The 21,099-nt window shown below is 49.2% G+C and overlaps 1 protein-coding gene and 1 long non-coding RNA gene across 8 annotated transcripts in view; one reads left to right on the forward strand and one right to left on the reverse strand.

Annotated features, from left to right (window-relative positions):
• Ptpn14 (protein tyrosine phosphatase, non-receptor type 14) overlaps positions 1 to 21,099 on the forward strand; it is a 148,480-nt gene that overhangs the window by 104,058 nt on the left and 23,323 nt on the right. For all 6 annotated transcript variants that reach the window (XM_006497134.3, NM_008976.2, XM_006497131.4 and 3 more), the window contains 8 exons: positions 455 to 525; positions 1,045 to 1,132; positions 4,068 to 4,156; positions 7,199 to 7,286; positions 8,189 to 8,271; positions 10,889 to 10,946; positions 14,061 to 14,139; positions 17,751 to 19,234. In XM_006497134.3, the coding sequence (XP_006497197.1) occupies positions 455 to 525; positions 1,045 to 1,132; positions 4,068 to 4,156; positions 7,199 to 7,286; positions 8,189 to 8,271; positions 10,889 to 10,946; positions 14,061 to 14,139; positions 17,751 to 19,234 (2,040 nt within the window). The remainder of the gene's footprint in view (positions 1 to 454; positions 526 to 1,044; positions 1,133 to 4,067; positions 4,157 to 7,198; positions 7,287 to 8,188; positions 8,272 to 10,888; positions 10,947 to 14,060; positions 14,140 to 17,750; positions 19,235 to 21,099) is intronic.
• On the reverse strand, positions 868 to 6,072 carry Gm26574. Of its 2 annotated transcripts, none has more exons than XR_003948568.1 (4): positions 5,780 to 6,072; positions 4,997 to 5,047; positions 3,985 to 4,388; positions 868 to 2,645 (listed from the first exon to the last, which is right to left on the reverse strand). It is a non-coding gene; the product is annotated as a predicted gene, 26574 (long non-coding RNA). The 2 variants fall into 2 exon arrangements; XR_003948571.1 differs by lacking the exon at positions 5,780 to 6,072 and adding an exon at positions 5,457 to 5,675.

Raw genomic sequence — 21,099 nt, forward strand, 5'->3', positions numbered from 1 at the left:
GTAACACCAGAAAGAGCCAGCTCTGCCACCACACAGTTTAAACTCATTGCCTGGAATTTTAGAGGCAGGCAAAAGGTCCTGGCACAGCAGATTCCAATGTTCAACTCTTAAAAATGATAGCCTGCATGGATACTCATTGGCTTCTGCCCTAATCATTAAAAAACACATACCCGCAGGCTGTGGAGACAGATGGACAGTAATGAGCTTGTAAGGACGTAAGTTTGATTCCCAGAACCCACGTAAAAGAAAAGCTGGCTGAGGAGGCAGAGCTGGGTGAGGCCTGGAGCTTTCTGCCTAACGGGTCCCATTGGCTATGGAGAAGACGTGTGTGCAACAGTAGGGACCATATACCTGAGCCTAGTCTTCTGGGGAGGGGGCGGGTGCATCACTGGAGACACCTGTCAAGAGAGCCACTGTCAGACACCACCCCTGATCTGTAATCCTGTTCTTCCAGGATTTGGCCATGGAGGAGGCGGCTCTGGAGGAGCTAACCCAGAAGGTGGCCCAGGAACACAAAGCTCATAGGTAAGGCAGGCGGAGTCCGAGAGCCTGTCCGGCCAACGCAGCACACATTCTGTCTCCTCCCAACTCCTGGTTGTGCTTCCTCCCTCCCTCTTCCTGTCCTTATCTTTTCTTCCTTACTCTCTTCCTCTCCCTCCCTGCCCCTCCTCTCTCTTGAAAATTTTTCCTTTCTAAAATTATGGAAAATCTTCATAGTCCTGAGCAAACTGGTATCTTTTCAAAGTAGACAACACTGTCCACAGAGGTGTGTGGAATAGTTAGTGCTTTTAAGGCTAGGTGTCTTAATTGAGTAACTTACCTTCTTTTTCTTATTTATTTATTTATTTATTTATTTATTTATTTATTGTTGAGTAAAAGGCAGCTGAATGCCAATGCCACAGTTGATAAGGTACCGTCCTTTCTGGTGGAAAGGTTTGCCATCCCCAGTGCCGCAGCTCTAGAGTTTGCCGTTAGGATCCTGAGGGTTTCCAGTCACTTTTGTACTGCTAACCGTTTCCTCCCGTGGCGCTGTTTGGATTGTAGCGGGATCCTGCCGGCTGAAGCTGAACTGATGTACATCAACGAGGTAGAGCGTTTGGATGGATTTGGACAGGAGATCTTCCCCGTGAAGGTAACAGGCTGTCCCTGCCCCTGCACATGTTCAGAGTTAGTGCCACGGGCCCGAGTGGCTTCAGCTTCCCAGTGTCATGTGACATTAGTTGATAAATTAGTTACTTTTTCTTCTCTGTGACTGGACGAGCGGCAACTTGAAGGAGGAAGGTCAATCTTACCTTGGCCTTTGGTGCTGGAGAAGGCACTGGGGCAGTGGGTCACATTGCATAAGCAACCAGTGTGCAGAATCAGCAGGGAGCAGACTGCTATGATGCCTCAGGACTGTCCCTGGTGACCTGTTTCCTCCAGCAAGGTTCTGCTACCTAGAAAGGTTCTATAACTTTCCCAAACACTTCTCCCAGCTGGTGGTGATGTTTTCTAACACGTGAGCTTACGGGGGACATTTGTCATCCTAACCAGCACAGCGGTGTTAAGAATTCACTTTAGACAAAGAGAACCCCTTCTTAGCTCAGAGACTTGGGGTTTGATCTTCAGCAGAATATCTGCAGTTCTAGGACATCCATCTGAAGCCATGTACTGGCACTGCTCACCTTAAAGTGTCAAGGCCAGACCTTGCCTTTCTTAAAGCAGGACAAGCAGCAGGCGTCCTGGGGATGTGAACGGAGGCTAGCGAGGGGGGTTCTTGTGCTCTTCTTTGGATGTGGGGCGACTGCTGGCAACGCAGATAAAAGCGTCTCCAGTATGCAACCATGTCTTATTTCTCCAGCTCTGCAGAGCTGTGTGTGGTGGGTGTTTTCTGGAAACCATGCCTAGGAAATCATGAAAGCACCTCACACCCACTGTAAGTGCCTCACCTCCCGGAGTGGGTGTGGCTGGAAGCATCATGGAGCCCAGGATCCAAAGTCATTTCCCCCTCTCTACTGACCAACTCTTCAAAGGATGGGCACGCTATCAGAAACCCATTGCAGCTGGCCATCCCAGCGATCTGGGGACGCCTGTCATTTCAGTATTTCACTCCGGGCCGGATCTGCCGGCTGCTTTCTACGCATGACCTGCTCCCTCTCTGCTGTTTGCTTGCAATTTGCCTTAATGAGAATGGCTTGTGAGCGTCGGACAGAATCAAGCGGGGTGGCCGTGTCTCATGGTGAGGGCTAAATGGCTCTCTTTTTAGATTTGTTTAATTTTCTTTTGCTTCTCTAATGCCGCCCTTAGTAGGGCTGTAATCCATTCTTCTTGCAGTAATGCCTGGCAAGCCCATCTGCAGCCCGCTGTCAGCACCCCGTAGATGGTCATAACATTTTGTGTCACTGAAAAAGCAGTAAACTTTTCTCTGTTTCTACCAAACCAGCTTCTCTGCCTGGAAGTTGGGATCTCACTCTGTAGCCATCTGCTTGTTTGTTTTTCTTGTCCGAACCGGAGGAAGGGCGGCCAGTGAAGCCAGCACTGTAGAGTTTCAGTGGGTTTCTGTCAGATTCTTCAGTGGGTTCTTCTAGCAGGTTCTTTAGGAATTAGCAGCCTTCCTCAGAGTGGGACAACCACAGTGTTTTGTGACAAGTTGGGATAACAATACCCTAGTTTTAAAAAAAATCCAATCTTTAAGACAGTCAAAAATTTTTCAGAAATTAAAAGTATATCAGAAGTAGGCTGGAGAAGGGGCTCCGTGGTTAAGAGCACCTGGTGCTCACACAGAGGACCCAGGTTTGGTTCCCAGCTTCCTGCAAGACAGCTCACAGGTGTCCTTAGCTATAGTCGTAGGGAATCTGGTACCCTCTCTGTCTTATGTGGGAACCAGGCATGCATACAGAGCACAAAGCAGGCAAAAGACCCATAAAATAGAAATAAATATTGAAAAGTGACATATTAGAAACGGGAGACAACAGAGAGTACAGGCTGAGGTGGAGGGAAGTGCATCAGAGCTGTCTCATGAAGGCGGGAGCCAGGAGAGAAAGACTAGTAGGCCGCCTGGAATGTTTACCATCTGAGCTATTCGAGGGTCTGAAAAGGGGAGCCCAGGAAACAGAGGGGAGCACCTAGTGGGTGGGGCTACCCGTGGGCCTGAGGGCCAGCACTGAAGGGTGGAGAGGTAGCAGGGCTTGGGCCCCAGTGGGGTGAGTAAGATTTTACACAAACCCAAGCGATGTCCAGCGCTTAAGAGTATGTGGGTAGGTAGATTTTTCTAAGAAAGAAAGAAAGAGAGAGAGAGAGAGAGAGAGAGAGAGAGAGAGAGAGAGAGAGAGAGAGAGAAGGAAAAAAGAAAGAAAGAGAGAAAGGAGGAAAACTGAAAATTTGGTAGAATTCAACATATTTGAGAAAAATCCTACAATTGGCTCTAAATAGAATGTGGTAAAGATGGATGCATGCGGTCAGGGAATCCCGTGACCCCTGCAGTGCAGCCAGCTCTGCTAGGGTGACCTCGGGCAGGCTGCAGACAGATGCTTAAGGTTGGTACTGTCTCTTGCCTTGTGTCTGCATTTTTAAGATAACAAATTAAATGATGTGTATTTATTAGGTACAGACTCTATTGATATCTATGTTCATGTAGGACCGGGTGCGCGTGCGCCGGGTGGGGGATCAAGCTAACTCACACGTCCTTTCACGGTCATAGCTTTTTAAAGATTCATTCACTCACTCATTCATTCATTCACTCACTCACTCATTCATTCATTCATTTGTAGCTTTTGTGTTGGCCTGAACCTCCCCACCCCTGTAGCCTCTGCACCTTGCCACCCTACTCTCCACTCTGATGAGGTCAACACTTTCCAAGTGAACTGTTTGTCTCCCCGTGCCTTTCTCATTTCACCTAGAATCATGGCGTCCCCTGACACATGCCAGAGTATCTGGTTTCAAGTGCACATGGTAGCCTGCTCTGAGGTATATGTGCACACCCCACCCCACATCTTCCTCACTCACCTGTCTCGGGCTGGACGACCTTGGCGACTGTGAGTGGTGTGCTAAGATCACTGTGGTAACAGATGCCTTCTGTTGATCTGCAGGACAGTCATGGCAACAGCGTGCACCTCGGCATCTTCTTCATGGGGATTTTTGTGAGGAACAGGGTCGGGAGACAGGCAGTGATATACAGGTAATATCCTCCCCCCGTCCTTCCCTTCAGGGGCTGCAGGCCACTGATGGCTGTGCAGTGCGCTCAGAGTCACACCAGCCCGGAGCGAGCTGCATTTTCTCAGTTTAAATTAAATTCAGCATCTTCGGGATTGATGGGGCTAGGGAAAAACCGATAGTGCTCTTTCTGGTGGCTCACCCTTCCTGAAGACCGGGAATGCGCGTTTCAAGTCCACTGAGTCAGTGGGGCAGACCTTGAGTGTGGGAAAAGCAGGCTCCGTAGTCAGTCCTGCCAGTTGCCTTTGTTGGGACCGTCCCTGACTGTCCCTGGCCATTTAGATCCAAACCACATTCTTCCCACAGCCCTGCACCCTCTGTCTGACCATGCGCTGGACAACCACAAACTAACCTTCACACTAACAAATGGGATTGGTGGCCTATAAAAGTGTATCTCAGAGTCACTCGGTCTGTGATAACAAATTAATCAATTTGAGTATTTTTTTTTCCAATTACTTGGACCCTTTAGGCTTCTTTTCTGTTTCGTAAGCAAATCCTGTGCAGAGATGTGGTTACTGTCTCCAGCCCCACACCTGCCCACCAGATGGCTCTCTGCATGGCTGCCTATAGGTTCTGTCACGTATGCTCAACCAGGGCTGTGTGGCCCTGTGTTGACTGACAGAATACCATTCTTGTATGTGCCTCTGATAAGTGTGGCCATGCATCTAGGGCAGGTGGCCAATGACATTTGAAGCAGGCAAAAGCCCCTCCTGGCCTGGAAGCTTCCAGCACAAGCTCTCTGGATTAGGTAGAGCTGGGTTCTTACAGTTTTCCATCCCAAACCGTCCTGATTGGCAGCACTCACCCAGGTTCCACTGTACCGCTGTTTTGTGATGTCACCCCTTGCTCGTTGAAGCTAGAATGAGGACAGAGACCTTAGGACTTAAACTTTTAAGGGCTAGGGAGCCATAACCCAGTTGTTAAAATCTTACAGGGACTCAAGTTCTGCCCCTAGAACCCGGATAAAAAAATGCTGGGCGTGGAAGCACAGGCTGTGATCCCAGAGCTGGGAGGGTGCAGGCGCATCCTTGGGGCTCGCTGGCTAGCTAGGCTAACTTCCCCGGCAAGTTCTGGACCAGAGAGAGAGAGACCTGTCTCAAAAACCAAGATGGATGGTGACTGAGGAATGACACCCAAGGTTGTCTCCTAGATTACACACACACACACACACACACACACACACACACACACACACACACACACACACACCTCCCCCCCCCCCCCCACACACACACACATGTCACAAATGAGCACCCTGCACGTACATGAGCTGCTGAAATGAAACCGCCACACACAGATGTCAGAACCGGAAGCCCTGTCAGGGTTGGTTCTATTCCCTCAGGTGCTGTTCCCAGCAGGGCACAGGGTGAGGACTGCCTGTAGAGTTTTGGCAGTTGTTTTGAAGGAATTCCTCTGGAAGAATGAAGATAGCTCCTATCTCTTAAGATCCTAGCAGAGCAGTAGCTTCTCAGCCAGGTGTCTGTGTCAGGGAGCACCTGGAGAGGGAAGAGGGGAGCACCTGGAGAGGGGAGAGGGGAGCACCTGCAGAGGGGAGAGGGGAGCACCTGCAGAGGGGAGAGGGGAGCACCTGGAGATGGGAGAGGAGAGCATCTGGAGAGGGGAGAGGACTCCTAGACTTGCATGCGGAGCATGGCTGTGCTGGAATGGGCAGCTGACTGTGAGTAACTGAAAACCCTAGATAAAGACTTCACCTGCCCCTGACTCAGAGACTAGATTCACTGAGTCAGGTTCTCACTAGTGTCTATGTCGAATCTGCTCCAAGGAGGGGTGAATCAGCTGATTTTTCTGCCTCGGGATGTGAGAACTGAACTCTGTGAAAGAGGCTGCCTCGGTGCACAGGTTACAGACCTGGAGACAGGGAGTATCTACTGGGTGAGGAGCCCGTGGTCTTCTGGGGTTTTGTGAGCGATCTAATCCCAGAGTTTAAAGCTTGTGCCACAGTGTGGTGGGAGTGAGCATTCCAGCAGGCTCGCTCTCTCTGGGTGCATGGTCGGAAGTGAGGAAGGGCTTGCCAGAGCAGGAGACTCCAGAGTTGAGTCTTAGAGGGCTGGGAATAGAGCACACAGAGTATGTATACACTGTTTGTCCACATGCAAGAAGCCAATGTCCAGCACTCTGTGTGTGTGTGTGTGTGTGTGTGTGTAGTGCTGTAAGCAGGAGGACCAGAAGTTCAAATTCATCCTCAGCTACGTGGTAAGTTTCACATCAGCCTGGAATACCTTGTCTTTAAGAAAAGGAAGGAAGGAAAGAAGGGAAGAGAGGGGAGGAAACTCACCAGGGATTGGAGTGTGATGGTGGAATGCAAAAGAGATGGTGCTGGGAGCTGAAGCTGAGTGCTGAGGAGATGCTTGGGTCCTAGCTCCCAGCAGACTGGGAAGCAGGCTCTGCTTTCCTGGACTCAGGCACCTGCTTCTGGGATTACATTCCTCAGACCCTGGCAGGTCACAGGCCCCATACACAGGTGGACGATCTGCGTCTTCCTTCATGCCTGTATCCACGCACCGAGTGAGTCCCCTGTACACCCATCGTAGCCAGCTCTCTTACAGCAGGCAAGGAAGGCGTGCATGTGTGTGCTTAGATCACGTGTGTAGAGACATGTGCAGTCCTTGGCATTGTTTTCCAGGATGGCACAGTGAGTGTGCACACTGTAGTACAACTTTACTACACAGTGCGGGTCGTTCAAACATTCAGGGGGAAGGGCCTCGTCTATAGGAAACTTGGGAGGAAGGTGGTAAGAACTTTCTAGATTTTTCTTTTAGCCACCCATAAGGAAAAGCCCGTTTCCCTAACGTGGCTGCACAGATATAATCTAAATCAAATTGTTGCCTGTGTGAGTGGTACCTATTTGCATTTCTTTGAGAGGTGGACTACTTAAACTTTCGTTAGAAAGAAAGAATAGTTAAATCATAATTGCAAGATGAGGCACTTCTCATGGTGAACACATGGACCATGTTTGAGTAAGCCTCGTCACATTTCTTTGGCCCAGGTGGAATGACATTGGGAGTGTTACTCACAGCAAAGCAGCCATCCTGTTGGAGCTGATTGACAAGGAGGAGACCGCGCTCTTCCATACAGTGAGTACAGGGGCCTGCACAGCTTGAGGGGGAATTAGTTTTTTAAGCTAACAACACGTTCTCTGATTCTCCATGTTTTAATATGAGCCTGTTCAGCCTTTTGATGGTGGGATACACTGTTGTCATCTATGAAGTCTATACTCAAGGACTGCATAATCAAGTCACACACACACACACACAAACACACACACATGCCCCTCATCATGTCAATGTTGGGCTGCATTCCTATATATCCTGGGTCCCGTGCAACCCATGGTGGCATGTTGGACACTCCTGCACTCCACATGGGACTCAATGCTGTTGAGGACATTCTGATACTTGCCTGGTCCCACATGACTTCTTGCAAGTGATGAATATTCTCACTGGCTTTGAAATAAGATTCAAGTTTGTCCAGCATGCCACGGCACTCTGGTCACAGGCCTCTTCCTCAAGTGACTCCTAATTATGTCAGATTGCAATTTCTCTTGCTAGCTGACCTGGATATGTCAGTCCCTCAGCCTACGCTGTCTGGAGTCAGTTGACCCGACTCTCTCTGAGGACCGTCTCAGGAGCCAAGGCTCTTCTCTCACCACACTGTGTCTGGTTGGATGGTATCAGTGTTCATTGTAGGCTCTGCCTCGGTTCGGTTGTTTTGAAAGTTCTTCTTAGAATTATTGAGAACCTGTCAGGTCATCACTGCAGAACCAGGACCCTTTGATGTGAAGAATTCATTATAGATGGATGGTCATTTCTACCCTGTTTGCTGGACACCATTGAACTCAATGGTTGAATCACTCCCTGGCCCGCACTTTTTTGTTTTCTTCACACGATAGGGGACAGGATGGATGCCTGTACGGAACTATCTTTGTGACGTGACTATCTCATCCAACACGTGTTTATTTTCCCGTCTCTTTCTTTTCAAGGATGATATTGAAAATGCCAAGTACATTTCTCGGTTGTTTACCACTCGGCACAAATTTTACAAACAGAACAAGATCTGCACTGAGTAAGTCGATGTCTCGCTCACCGTCTCTCCGAGTGGCGCAGTCCTATTAAATTGAGTGTTTCTGCGAGGTTGCTGTCCCCGGTTTCCATTCATTCTTTCCCCCTTGATCCTTCTAGAAACTGTAGGAAGAGACTAAAGGCAGTCAGGAGGGAGAGAAGTTTAAGTGCAGTCGCCTACGTCCATCTGCCTAGAGAGACAATCATCCCAAATTGACTGTAAATGTTTAACTTTCCGGATGGGTGGGCCACATCAGTGCCTTTCTGGCGCTCGGCTCTGGGTTCGGAAGAGCCTAACTGCTCCCAATTTGCCCAGGTGCCCCTCCGTGTTAGATGCGGACGATATTCAGAAGTGGGGAGCGGCGTGATGAGCCTACTTAAAAGAGAAGATGCGGTCGCCGGCTCGGCCCGTTTCCGCTCACAGTTGGCTAACCCTGCGTGCGCTCCTGGGTCGTGCCATCTGACTGCAAATGAGAGGCCAGGGTAATTAGAGGGGGATTTGGAAGGCACTCTGAGATGGCACGCATCTGTGTGTCTTTTTAATTTAGTTCAGAAATAAAGAGGATAAGTCTGAGTCTGATTGAGGGCACTTCCTCGTGGCCTGACCTCGGAGATGGCGTGCCGGGGGCCCAACTCTGCCATTGCCTTTACTTTGGTTGCTTTCAAAAGGCGGTCCTCAGCAGAGCACATTTGCCACTTGGGCCCCCAAGGTGTTTAATTTTTGTTCAAAGAGCGTCAGGGATGTAAATGGCAGAGAGAAGCTGTCTTTCCACTCCCACAGTGGGCATATCCACGCAGGGCAGACTGCTCCTGTTCAGCAGATGTGGCTGGAGAAGGCAGCTGCTCAGAACTGGATCCCCAGGTCAAGGCAGATTTTTTTCTTTTGCCAGGTCCCACAGCCTCTTTCAAATCAGGCTCTGCAGTTGTTCACTGCTAGGGTCTAAGAGTACAGCTTGTATATCTCATAGTCTAGGCCTACCAGCAAAGATAGGAAAGATGTGTTAGCAGGCCAAGCAAGGGCACAGCCTTGTCTTCTACAGACACACTGTCACAACTGCCCCATGCATAGGGTTCTATTATGCTTTTGCCTTTGAATTTGGCTGGTGGCCTTGACACCCTCAAGAATTCTGTGCGGTGGACATGAGCCCCTTTCATAGCTCCAGTCTTCTGGTTCAACCGTTTCTCAGCGAATGGATCATTTCTGTGTTGGTGCTCAGTGTGTCTTCTGTGGTCTGTGTTGACATGTGTGAACATGTGTGACATGTGTGAGCAGCTTTTGGAAAGCTGAAAATCGAGAACCCTGTTCTGAGGGAACCCTGCAAGAGAAGCACTTACCCCTCCTCTTTCCCACACACACATTGAGCTCTGGAATCTCAGGTCAAGGGCATCCCTCCGGAGTTTTCCAAAACTTGAGTTGTCTCAACAGCCTTCTTCTCCATCCAGGGCTGTCCCCTCACGAGCCACCCAGGCTTGTCCTGCAGTGTCTGCTCCTGCAGAGCTGGTCCTTGCCAGCTACCTGCCTCACTCCAGGGTTGGGTGGCTGCACCTTTGACCTGGGGAGGAAGCCTTAGAGGACCATGCTTAACTTGGGGGTACTAACGCCGAACCTGCCCAGCTGTTAAAAGCTCAACATTACTGCATTTGTCTCCATGGCTTCATCAGAGCAAAGATATTTATCAGCAAGCTGATAGAAGAGTGAAGTCTGCAAATAAGGAGAGTCTTCTTTGAGGAATTGTAGCCCGGTGAAGTTCATTTTGTTTTAAATACCATGTGGTGCTGGGACCTCCTGATATCTGCTTTCAGGATGGCTGCCCTCTGTCCCAGCTCTGTTCACCTCTCTGTTATTGTTGTTTAATCGATGTGATGCTGGAGTGCTCTCTCTCTGTAACAGCCCTGCTGGGTTGGGGACATATCTCAGCTATGGAATATTTGCCTAGTGTCGCTGGCTTTGACGCCCTAGCATCAGAACAGAATTTAAAGCAAACAGATAAGGCATCTGGCTTTGTAAACATTTGCAGCATGTACATCTTTATGGGATCAAAATGAAAAATATTTTCTCTAGTTTGAAATTTTATTTAAACTGGAAGCATTTTAAAAATAGTTTTATTATACACACAGGTACACATTGGACGCTGTTCTAAAAGTCCATGTGTTGTGATGTTTTCTACTCTTTCTCTCATGATATTGCTATAGAAATAGCCTCATTCCCCCAATAATGGTGAGGAAAGGATTACAGAAATATGTGTTCAGAACATTTTGAGGATAAAAGAAGAATGGCAAAAGAGTTTGTAGTATTGGTGTGCAGGTGTGAACTGTGTATGCTGTGTGTGCTATGTGTGCAGGTGTGAACTGTATGTGCAGGTGTGAACTGAGTATGCAGGTGTGAACTGTACATACATGCTATGTGTGCTATTCGTGCAGGTGTGAACTGTGCATGCTGTGTGCTGTGTGTGCAGGTGTGAACTGTACATGCTGTGTGTGCTCTTCGTGCAGGTGTGAACTGTGTGCTGGGAGGCAGACCTCGCTGGTCTAGTCCTTCCCCTCAGCCTACCTTATCTTTCTGACCTTTTGTTCTTTTGATCAGCAATAATGATGGTTCTCATTTTTAACCTTTCAAATAGACAGTCAAATTCTCCACCCCCAATTAGACGCCAGCCCACCTGGAGCCGGTCCTCACTGGTAAGTACACTCTTCAGTCAGTGGTCTGGCTGTTGGCATAAGGTTTGTGTAACGAAGTTGAGGAGCGGTGACTAAGGGCACCATGACCAGGGGAGACTTGCTGGACATATAGAAGGCTGTCATTCACTTGCAGGAGGTGTGGGGAGCATGTGCTGTGTCCTGCTCTCCCATGAACACCGCCATCCTCTCTATGTGGGGTTTGAGGTGTTCCACAGGCTTATTCCAGGCCAGAGTAAGCCTTCCTTCAGGCTGCTGTTGGCTCATCTTTCTGGTGACATGTCCCAGTTGTAAGTGCCGCAGATAGAGCTGAGCAGATTGCCAGAAAATACTTTTTAAATGAACAACGGGCTCAGTATAGTGAAGAGAGAGCTTAGATGGGACATTTCCTAATTTCTGTACTTCAGTCGATCATCCCTGACTTTGACTGGTTTTCTAAAGCTGTTCCCTCTCCTGGTGACGTGGCTGGGACGCACAGCTGTAGGCTTTTCGTGTTTGAGGATTACACAAGGGGGACAGGAGAGGCCTGCACTTTCGTTTCTGCTCCTCTTGTCACGGCTCTCTGAGGTGTGGCTTTTTACAGCTAGAGCCAACGAGTGGCCTTCCTACTCTGCCTCATGTCCAGGTCCCTGGAGTTGATAGACAGAAACACCAAAGGGAGGATATTTTTGTATCCAACATGCACTTCGCCTGTCTTCAACTTCCCTCTTAGAAAGTTTGGAGGACGTTTTTGGTTTTTCCAAGAAAGCATAACACAGACTCTTAGAATTCTAGAGCTGAGCCACATGGGAATTCCTGAGCCCGTGTGGCTGTTGCTGATGTCGGTGTGACTGTCTCTGCCTTGTGGTCCTCCCTCTGCCTTGGCCATCTGGATAGACCTTCTGAGGCTTCCCTGTGAGCTCATTTGCTCATGCACTGATCGCCACTCTCTCCATTGTTAACATTGTCTTCCTTTTGTCTGCATCTTGTTTTTGTCAGTGAGATCAAGTGTCATTTGTACCTGTGAACTTTAATGACAGACCCCATTTTCTCAGGCAATCTTGGGATTACAGAACCTCCCTTTTTTACTGGGATGAGGTGGTCTACAGCGGTCTGGATGCTGAAGTCTCTCTTCACCCTGCCCTGTAGGTCTGAAGAAACCACAGAGTCTTACTGGTCCTTGCTGATGAGCATCCTGACTTCCTTGCCAATCTGTCTTTCTCTCTCTTTTACAATGCTTGTTTTGTTGGCTTTTTTTTTGGGGGGGGGGTCAAGTTGACACAGACCCTGGTTATACCTGATATACAGAGTCTCATTTGAAGACTTGCCTCCATCACATTGGCTTGGGCCTGTCTGCAGGGCATTTTCTACATTGCTAATTGATGTAGGAAGGTCTAACCCACTGTGGGCGGTGCCATTTTGGGCAGGTGGATCTGGGCTATATAAGAACGGTAGCTGAGCAAGCCCAGGCAAGCCAGGGAGCAGTGTTCCGCCATGGTCTCTGTCTCAAGCTCCTGCCTTGAGTTCCTGCCTTCATCTCCTCAGTGGACTGTGACCTGTAAGCAAACAAATACTTCTTTCCCCCAAGTTGCTTTCGGTCATGGTGTTTTTATCACAGCAATAGAAACCAAACTAGAACATTTGTGTTGTGGCATTTATTTCTGTATAGGCTAATCTGGGAAAAATATTTAAATAAATAAATAAACAAATAAATAAAATATTAGAATAGATTGGGCATTGACATAGTTTGGTAGAAGAACATTTGCCAAACATGTAAAGGGTGACCTTAGGTGACTCTAGCACAACACCCTCCCCTGTCACAAAAAAAGGAAAAAAAATGAGATTAAATTAGCTATTGTTGTTTTTTCACTGTAAACCTAGCGCACTTCATAAAGCCATTTCTTGATTTATTTTAAAGGAGCAGGAGGCGGCCGTAGCCATGCTCCTTTGTGCTTCCACTTCTGTTTCTCACCTTGCTTCGTCCTCATTCTCTCTCAGTAAATAAAGCGGACAGTTCATGCTCACCATGGGAAATTTGGAATTATGTGTTGAATTACGTGTTTTCAACAAAAGGGGTGATAATACTTTGAAACTGCAAGCTCTAAGACCACCCACCAGGACTTGCTGGGTGTGCAGGAGTTCTAGCTCCCTCCACACCTGGAGTTCTCTCAATTCTTCCCCGTGCTTCTTTCCACTCTGAATCCTCTCGACTTTTGCATCCCTTGTTCTCATGTCCTTCCTTGGTACCCACTTGGTGCCTTGAAACTCACTCTAGGGACCAGACTGGCATTGAAGGCACAGGTATCCGCTTTCCTCTGCTTCCCAAGTGCTAGGATTAGGTGTGTGCCGACAAGCCCAGCTTCTGAATCAGTTATCTTGAGACCAGAGCTATAAGGCTAACAGAGCTAGAATCACACTGTCCTCTCTGGTGTCCTCTCTGGTGTCCTCTTTGGCTTTATATATTTTAATCTCCCGCTAGCCCCTGTACAGGATGTGTGCCGTCTTCTGCAGCAGCAAGCGGTTCAGAGTGGCCTAAACAGCCATGTTTAAGACTCAGTGGGAGAGATTCTTCATTGGCTTGGAGGGTGTCCTTGTTGCCTGGCCACATTTGCTTCTTTAGTGCCATTGACACTGTGGGTATTACATATTGGACTCCTATGTAAAATCGCCACTGGGCCAAGCTGGATGTACCCTGACCCTACAGGAACCTCCTGTGGTGCTGTAACCTGAGACCAGGGCTCTGCTGCTGTGTAAGGAATGTATGGGCCTGGAAGGGAGCTGGTTTTGGACAGAATAAAGCAAATTTCCTTTTCTGTTTGTTTGTTTTTTTTTGTGTTTTTGTGTTTCTTTTTTTGATGGGTGCATCTCTTCTGATTGCATCTGTTATAAAGGCCAATGCTTGAGAGCATCAAATGGCTGCTCATGACTTTGGATGGATAGCCTCTTTTTCTCTATGGCCTTGAGCTGCTTTTTGCTGTCCTGAGCTTCAATACCAGATGGGAGCTTAGGTCTGTGTAAGAGGGTGGGTCAGACGGGCAGCCTACAGTGATGTAATGTGCTTCCCTGGGTGTTGGGGTGACATTCTGGTATCTCCCAACAGTCTTCGTGGCTTCCCCAGCTCTGTTTTCTCTGTTTCAGCCAAGGCAGCAGCCGTATATCTTGCCTCCCATGCATGTCCAGTGCAGTGAGCACTACTCGGAGACCCATACTTCCCAAGGTAACTGTAGCTCCTCTCCCTGCCTCTTAAAGACAAAAAGCTGGGTCCCAGGGCCCAGCACAGAAGCTTGCTTGAAGATGTCAGTGATGGTTTGATGGCAACATTGTCATTGTCTGATAATGGTGGCTACATTGTCATTGTCTGATAATGGTGGCTACATTGTCATTGTCTGATAATGGTGGCTACATTGTCATTGTCTGATAATGGTGGCAACATTGTCATTGTCTGATCACTTAGTGGTGACCTTCAGCACTTCAGCTACCTGGGAAGAAACTCCCTAGGCAAAGTGGAGTCTTCCTTATTGTTTCCTCCTCTTCTCCCCATTCTTAGTGGGCCAGGGTTGGAGATAGCCAGCTTGGTCCTCCCACACGCACACACGCCACCCTCAGTGTCAATGCCAGCCTCTTGGAGCAGCCACGTGGTGATGAGATAGATGCCTAGGAGAAACTCAGCCTCATCATTCAGCGCCTTTCTTAGTCTCCCTTCTGGCCCTTTGGACTCGTACAGGGACAAGAGTGGGCATGGATCCAGTGCTTGTGAGGTGCCTGCTGCTAGGCTGGGGACCTGATGCATGTTGATCCCCACAGTAAGCCTGAGCTACTACTCTTTCCGTACAGAAATAGGAAGACAGATGTTAGCATTCAGATATCCAAACACACACATACTCTGTGTGTGTGTGTCTCTGTGTGTCTGTGTGTCTGTGTCTGTGTCTGCATCAGCATGGTAAGTACACACGCACATCTGTGTGTGCTCAGGTGTGTGTGTGTCTGTGTGTGTGTCTGTGTGTGTGTCTGTGTGTATGTATCAGCATGGTAGGTACACACTCACACTCTCTGTCTCTCTGTGTGTCTGTGTCTCTGTGTCTGCATCAGCATGCTAGATAGACGCACACTCTCTGTATCTCTCTCTGTCTGTGTGTGTGTGTGTGTGTGTCTGTGTCTGTGTCTGTGTATCTGCATCAGCATGGTAGGTACACATACACATCTCTGTGTGTGCTCATGTGTGTGCTTGTGTGCGCATGTGCCTGTGCCTGTGTGCGAGTGCATCAGCACATGTAGATACAAAGCTTGTGTGTGTAGGCCAGAGGTCCATGCTGGGTGTTTTCCTCCAGTCACTTTCACCTTTTGAGACACGTTTTGGCACTGAAACTGTCACTTACCAGTTAACTAGACTGGCAGTGAGTGGTCCTCCTGTCTCCTGTTTCCCAATCACACAATGGTGGGATTACAGACACTAGTGCACACCTAGCATTTTATAAGTGTGCTAAAGATCCAGACCCAGGCCCTCACTTCCAGCTGAGCCGCCCCCCTAGCTAAGTTCACTTTATCTCTTTTATCAGCAAACTGTTAAACTCTTTTATCCCTGAGCTAACTACATCTTTAAAACGACGATCACAAACCTTACATGCTGGATATTTTCTGAGTCACGGGTGTCTGTGACCCTCTCCTAGCTATTCTGAAGCTGCTGCAATTTGAAGGCTGGAGCATGAAACATAAAACAAGATCACTCAGTCCGATCGTACTTTTTATAAACAGCCTAGCAGAGCTACCCCGGGTCTGTGGGAAGACACCAAACCCCATCAGAGGTGGATAAATCCTCACACCCTGCTCTCCTTGTTTCTCCTGCCTTGATTGATTTTGTCTGCACTTCCTTTTTCAGATAGTTGTTGTTTTTCTTTTTAAGATTTGTCTATTTAATTATATATGAGTGTCTATTGTATATGTATATGAGTGCTTACATGTGTGTAATGGTATATAAACGTTTGAATTCAGCACCCATGGAAGCCAGAAGAACATTACAGATCCTCTAAAACTGGGGTTACAACAGTTGTGAGCGTACATATGGGTTCTGGGAACCAAACCTGTGGACTCCACCGCCAGTGCTATTAACTACCGTGCCATCGCTCTAGTCCCAGTTAGATGCTGCTGGCCACAGTTCTCTTCTTCCTCTGTCCTCTGTCTTCCTTACACAGAAAGGTGTATGGACAGAATGGCTTCCCAGTGTGTTTGTGTGTATGTGAGAGGAACTTTGGATATCCAAAGTGGGCCTGGCTTAGAAACTGGCTTTTAGTAGCTCTCGAGTTGGGGAGGTGACTCAGTAGTTGTCTTAGTTGGAGTGTCTATGATAAAACACCACAACCAAAAGCAACTTGGAGAGAAAAGGGTTTACTTCAGCTTATAATCCTCAGGATAGACTCCATCACTGAGGGAAGTCAGGACAGGAACTCAAGGCAGGAGCTGACACAGAAGCCATGGAGGGTGGGGCTTGTTTCTCATGGCTTACGCAGCCTGCCTCTGTAGACCACCAGTGGCACATCCAACAGGAAACTGTGCCCTCACACACTAATCAAAACAATGCCTCACAGACTTGCCAGTCAGTGGAGACATCTTCTAGGTTGCCATGTCTTCTTTCCCATGGATAAATTTGACATAAAAGCTAGGCAGTGGAACAGTTAAGTCACCGGCCGAGCAAGAGGAGGGCCTCTGAACTCACACAAGTGCTAGGTGAGGGTGCTAACCCAGCTGAAGTCCAGCCTGGGCTGCGGAGGTGGCATCCCCTGAGCAGCCAGCTAGTGAGAATAGCCAATGGAGAGCCCCGCCTGAGTGAATGAAATATAAGAGTGACCAAGGATGCTTCCCAGCACAAACAACATTCCTCTATGTGAATGCATGCTCACGCCCCCACAAACATGTATGTTCCCACATACACCTATGCCCCCATGTACATACATGCCTCCACATACATGCATGCCCCCACAAACATGCATGCAGCCACTTACACACATGCCTCTGCATAAATGCATGCCCCCACATACACGCATGTCCACACATACATGCATACCTCCAAACACACATGTACCCACAAACACATATGCCTCCATATACACACATGTCTCTACATACTTGCATACTCCCACATACACATATACCTCTGCATGCCTCCACATACATGTGTGCCTCCACATACATGCACATATACATGAAAACAGCTTTTGTGGCCCTTTACTTTCTTCCCGCTTTTGTTTCTTTTATGGGAAGCAATCTTGATGGTGGAGCTAGAGAGAAGTTTCAGGAGTACCTCGAAAAGCTCCCGATTCTGACTCTGCCATCCTCGGGCTGCTGTTCAGAAACCATGGTTGTGCTGGCCATGCTGTTGGTCTCGTTGCTTTCTGAATACCCAGCAATCCGTTAGGTTAGGAGCGAGCCCTTTTCTGATATAGTCAAACCCAGCAATTCCGAGGGTGGGGCAGTTTCAAGTCTATTGCTCTATTAAACCTTTGACTTCCTGGCCCAGATATCCGGTTCTGCCCCTAAGCTGTGCACAAGAGACCAGTTCTCCCCCAACAAGTGGCTCATTGTTTGAATCTAATTATAGCAAGGTCGAGACTGTGTCTAGGCGACACCCACTCTGTACACTTTCTTCACAGTGTGCTCTGACATGTTCTAGGCATGTTATCCCAGAGAACAGTCCCTTGGGACATGTGTGGCGGGGGTTAAGACTCTGTTCTTTAGGACACGTTTCGGTAATTCACTCCGGGGACATAGGGGCGACTCTGTTGAAGCAGGCTGGTGTGTGTGGTGCTTCACGTTGCTCTGTTTGACATTTTGCAGACAGCATTTTCCCCGGGAACGAAGAAGCCTTGTACTGCCGTTCTCACAACAGCCTGGACCTTAATTACTTGAACGGCACCGTCACCAATGGCAGCGTGTGCAGCGTTCACAGCGTCAACTCCCTCAGCTGCTCTCAGAGCTTCATCCAGGCGTCTCCAGTGTCCTCCAACCTTAGCATCCCTGGGAGTGACATCATGAGGGCCGATTACATCCCCAGCCACCGCCACAGCACCATCATCGTGCCGTCTTACAGGCCGACCCCAGATTACGAGACGGTCATGAGGCAGATGAAGAGGGGTCTGATGCACGCAGACAGCCAGAGCCGGTCTCTGCGTAACCTCAATATCATCAACACCCATGCCTATAACCAGCCCGAGGAACTGGTGTACAGCCAGCCGGAGATGCGGGAGAGGCATCCCTACACGGTCCCCTATGCACACCAGGGGTGCTACGGTCACAAACTTGTAAGTCCGTCTGACCAGATGAACCCCCAAAATTGTGCGATGCCTATCAAGCCAGGGGCCAGTTCCATCTCACACACAGTGAGCACTCCAGAACTAGCCAACATGCAGCTCCAAGGAGCACAACACTATAGCACAGCCCACATGCTCAAGAACTATCTATTCAGGCCGCCACCCCCTTACCCTCGGCCCCGTCCTGCCACCAGCACCCCAGACCTCGCCAGCCACCGCCACAAGTACGTCAGCGGCAGCAGCCCTGATCTGGTAACTCGGAAGGTGCAGCTCTCCGTAAAGACCTTCCAGGAGGACAGCTCACCTGTGGTCCATCAGTCTCTGCAGGAGGTGAGCGAACCCCTTACAGCCACCAAGCACCATGGCGGCGGCGGTGGCACGGTGAATAAACGCCACAGCCTGGAGGTGATGAACAGCATGGTGAGAGGCATGGAGGCCATGACACTGAAGTCACTCAATATCCCCATGGCTCGCCGCAACACCCTTCGGGAGCAGGGCCCTTCCGAGGAGACGGGCGGCCACGAAGTGCACGGTCTCCCCCAGTATCACCACAAGAAGACATTCTCGGATGCCACCATGCTGATCCACAGCAGTGAGAGCGAGGAAGAGGAGGAGACCCTGGAGGCTGCACCTCAGGTTCCTGTGCTTCGAGAGAAAGTAGAATACAGTGCCCAGCTGCAGGCTGCCCTGGCCCGCATCCCCAACAGGCCCCCACCTGAGTACCCAGGGCCAAGAAAAAGTGTCAGTAATGGGGCACTGAGACAGGACCAGGGAACCCCTCTTCCTGCCATGGCCAGGTGCAGGGTGCTGAGACACGGACCATCCAAGGCCCTCAGTGTCTCCCGGGCAGAGCAGCTGGCTGTCAACGGTGCCTCTCTGGGTCCCTCCATCTCTGAGCCTGACCTAACCAGCGTGAAGGAGCGGGTCAAGAAAGAGCCTGTGAAGGAAAGGCCGGTGTCAGAGATGTTCTCCCTGGAGGACAGCATTATAGAGAGAGAGATGATGATCAGGGTGAGTGCCCCCACTCCCCGGTCACTGACGGTAGGAAGCCCCGGAGCTGGAGGCTTGGAGGAGGGAGGCTTCGGGAATTAAGGGATTGATTGTGGGCATTTCAGGCAAGAGTGATGATGTCACCAGATGTCAAGGATGCTTTTTCAAATAACACCTTCTCTCCCACAGTCGTTCCTGGCTTGTGGCTGGTGTGTACTTGGTATAGGAACAGCTTAGTGATTGGGTGTGTTCCTGAGGAGTTTACCACTGGGTACTGGGCTCCAGTCCCCATCAGATCTGCTCTCTGAAGCATGGGCACGTGCACCATGCATGCACGCATCATGCCACATATGAAGATACCCTGCTATATTGCTGTTACAGATAACCCATCACTGGGATGGGCCCAGCCTAGAAAGCTAGTTCTCTTGTTGGGGTGAGATCACATGATGATAGATGTGTATATACAAGACAATAAACTCCTCTTACAATGAGAATATTGTTGGATTGTAGTTGCTGCTGAAAAAAAAAATCCCCCTGTTACTGCTTTTCCTGGAAATCCTGGCCTCCTTAAAAGTCATTCAGTTACGTAACTAATTGATCCAATGGGCTTCTTTTCCATTCATCAGGGCTGTGCTGTCAGGTAGCTGGCCTGTGGTTAGGAACTCTGGAAGGCTCGTTTACATTACGTTTGCTTTGTTGGAGGTCATTAAACTCATTGCTACTTCTTCTGAACTCATATTTGGGAATCAACCCAGAGGGAGGACGTGAAGGCCGGTTTTACAGAGGCCACACTGCTGGGTTCAGAAATCAGATCCAACCTTGTTACCTTAGAACATCCTGAAGGAGGCTCAACCCTGAGGTTCTGGTGGCCAGCAGGATGGAGACACTCAGGGACAGCATGGATGGACTTAATGCTTCTTCCATTGTAGATGGAGAGGGAGATGGTAGAGTTTGTACCTGTGCCTCTGGGATTCATTAAAAAAAAAAAAAAAAAAGCACACAGCTTTGGCTGGGGTGAAATGCGGGGGTGGGTACCATGAGGAGACAGCTTTCCCAGCTTGGAAAAAAGTAATTCATTGGTGTAAAGTGATGTTTCAACACTTCTTGGCTCCAGGCCTCTTTAGAGCCAGGCTCGCTCGCTTCAGGAATCCATCCCTGTGAGTATTGAGCCTTGAGGTCGGCCCTGCCAAGTTGAGACTTAATGATGTCCACATGGTCTTGTAACCTCATCTTGGTCAACCCCGTCTACTTACCCAGATTAAACAAATAGCCTGCAGCCATGACCCTGGTGCCGGTCCTCACTTGGAAGCATCACACAAACTGAGAAAGAGCGAGGAGCTGTTTTCTGCTGGTCCCCTCCCCCAGTTCTGTTTTATTCCAGGATAGTGGATCCATTCCGGCTGGCAGACTACACCAGTTAGCTTTTAGCTCAAGAACACAACTGCCCATGTCTACACTCTTTCCCCTGTTAGACTCCCCCTCACCCAGCCTCATTCACAGGCCACTCAGTCCCTTTGCTCAGTGTCCCAACCTCAGAGAAACGCCAGGAGGTCCAACAAGAAGGCCGCCCCTGCCAGTGGCTCCAACACCCAAGATGAATCTTTGTCTTGAAGTCTGTGTCTGTAATTCCTGGCCTAGGGAGCGTCCACACAGCTTCCATACTCCTCTGTGTATGGAGAGGAGAAAAGAAGGCTCCTGAAGCCACACCAGACCCCTTTACTAAGAGAACAGAGAGAAACCTCAAGCCCTTGGGGACTGGAGTGGGAGGGGTGGGTACAAGGAGAGCTCAATGGCTTCTTATGTGGTGAGTGGTTCAGAATGCTGCCTTAGGGCTTGTCCTTGGCCCATTGAGGACACTTCCCACTTTCCAGTCTCCAGCCGGGAGT

This window comes from Mus musculus, chromosome 1, assembly GCF_000001635.26.
Source record: "Mus musculus strain C57BL/6J chromosome 1, GRCm38.p6 C57BL/6J".
In the NCBI taxonomy this organism is placed as follows: Eukaryota; Metazoa; Chordata; class Mammalia; order Rodentia; family Muridae; genus Mus; species Mus musculus.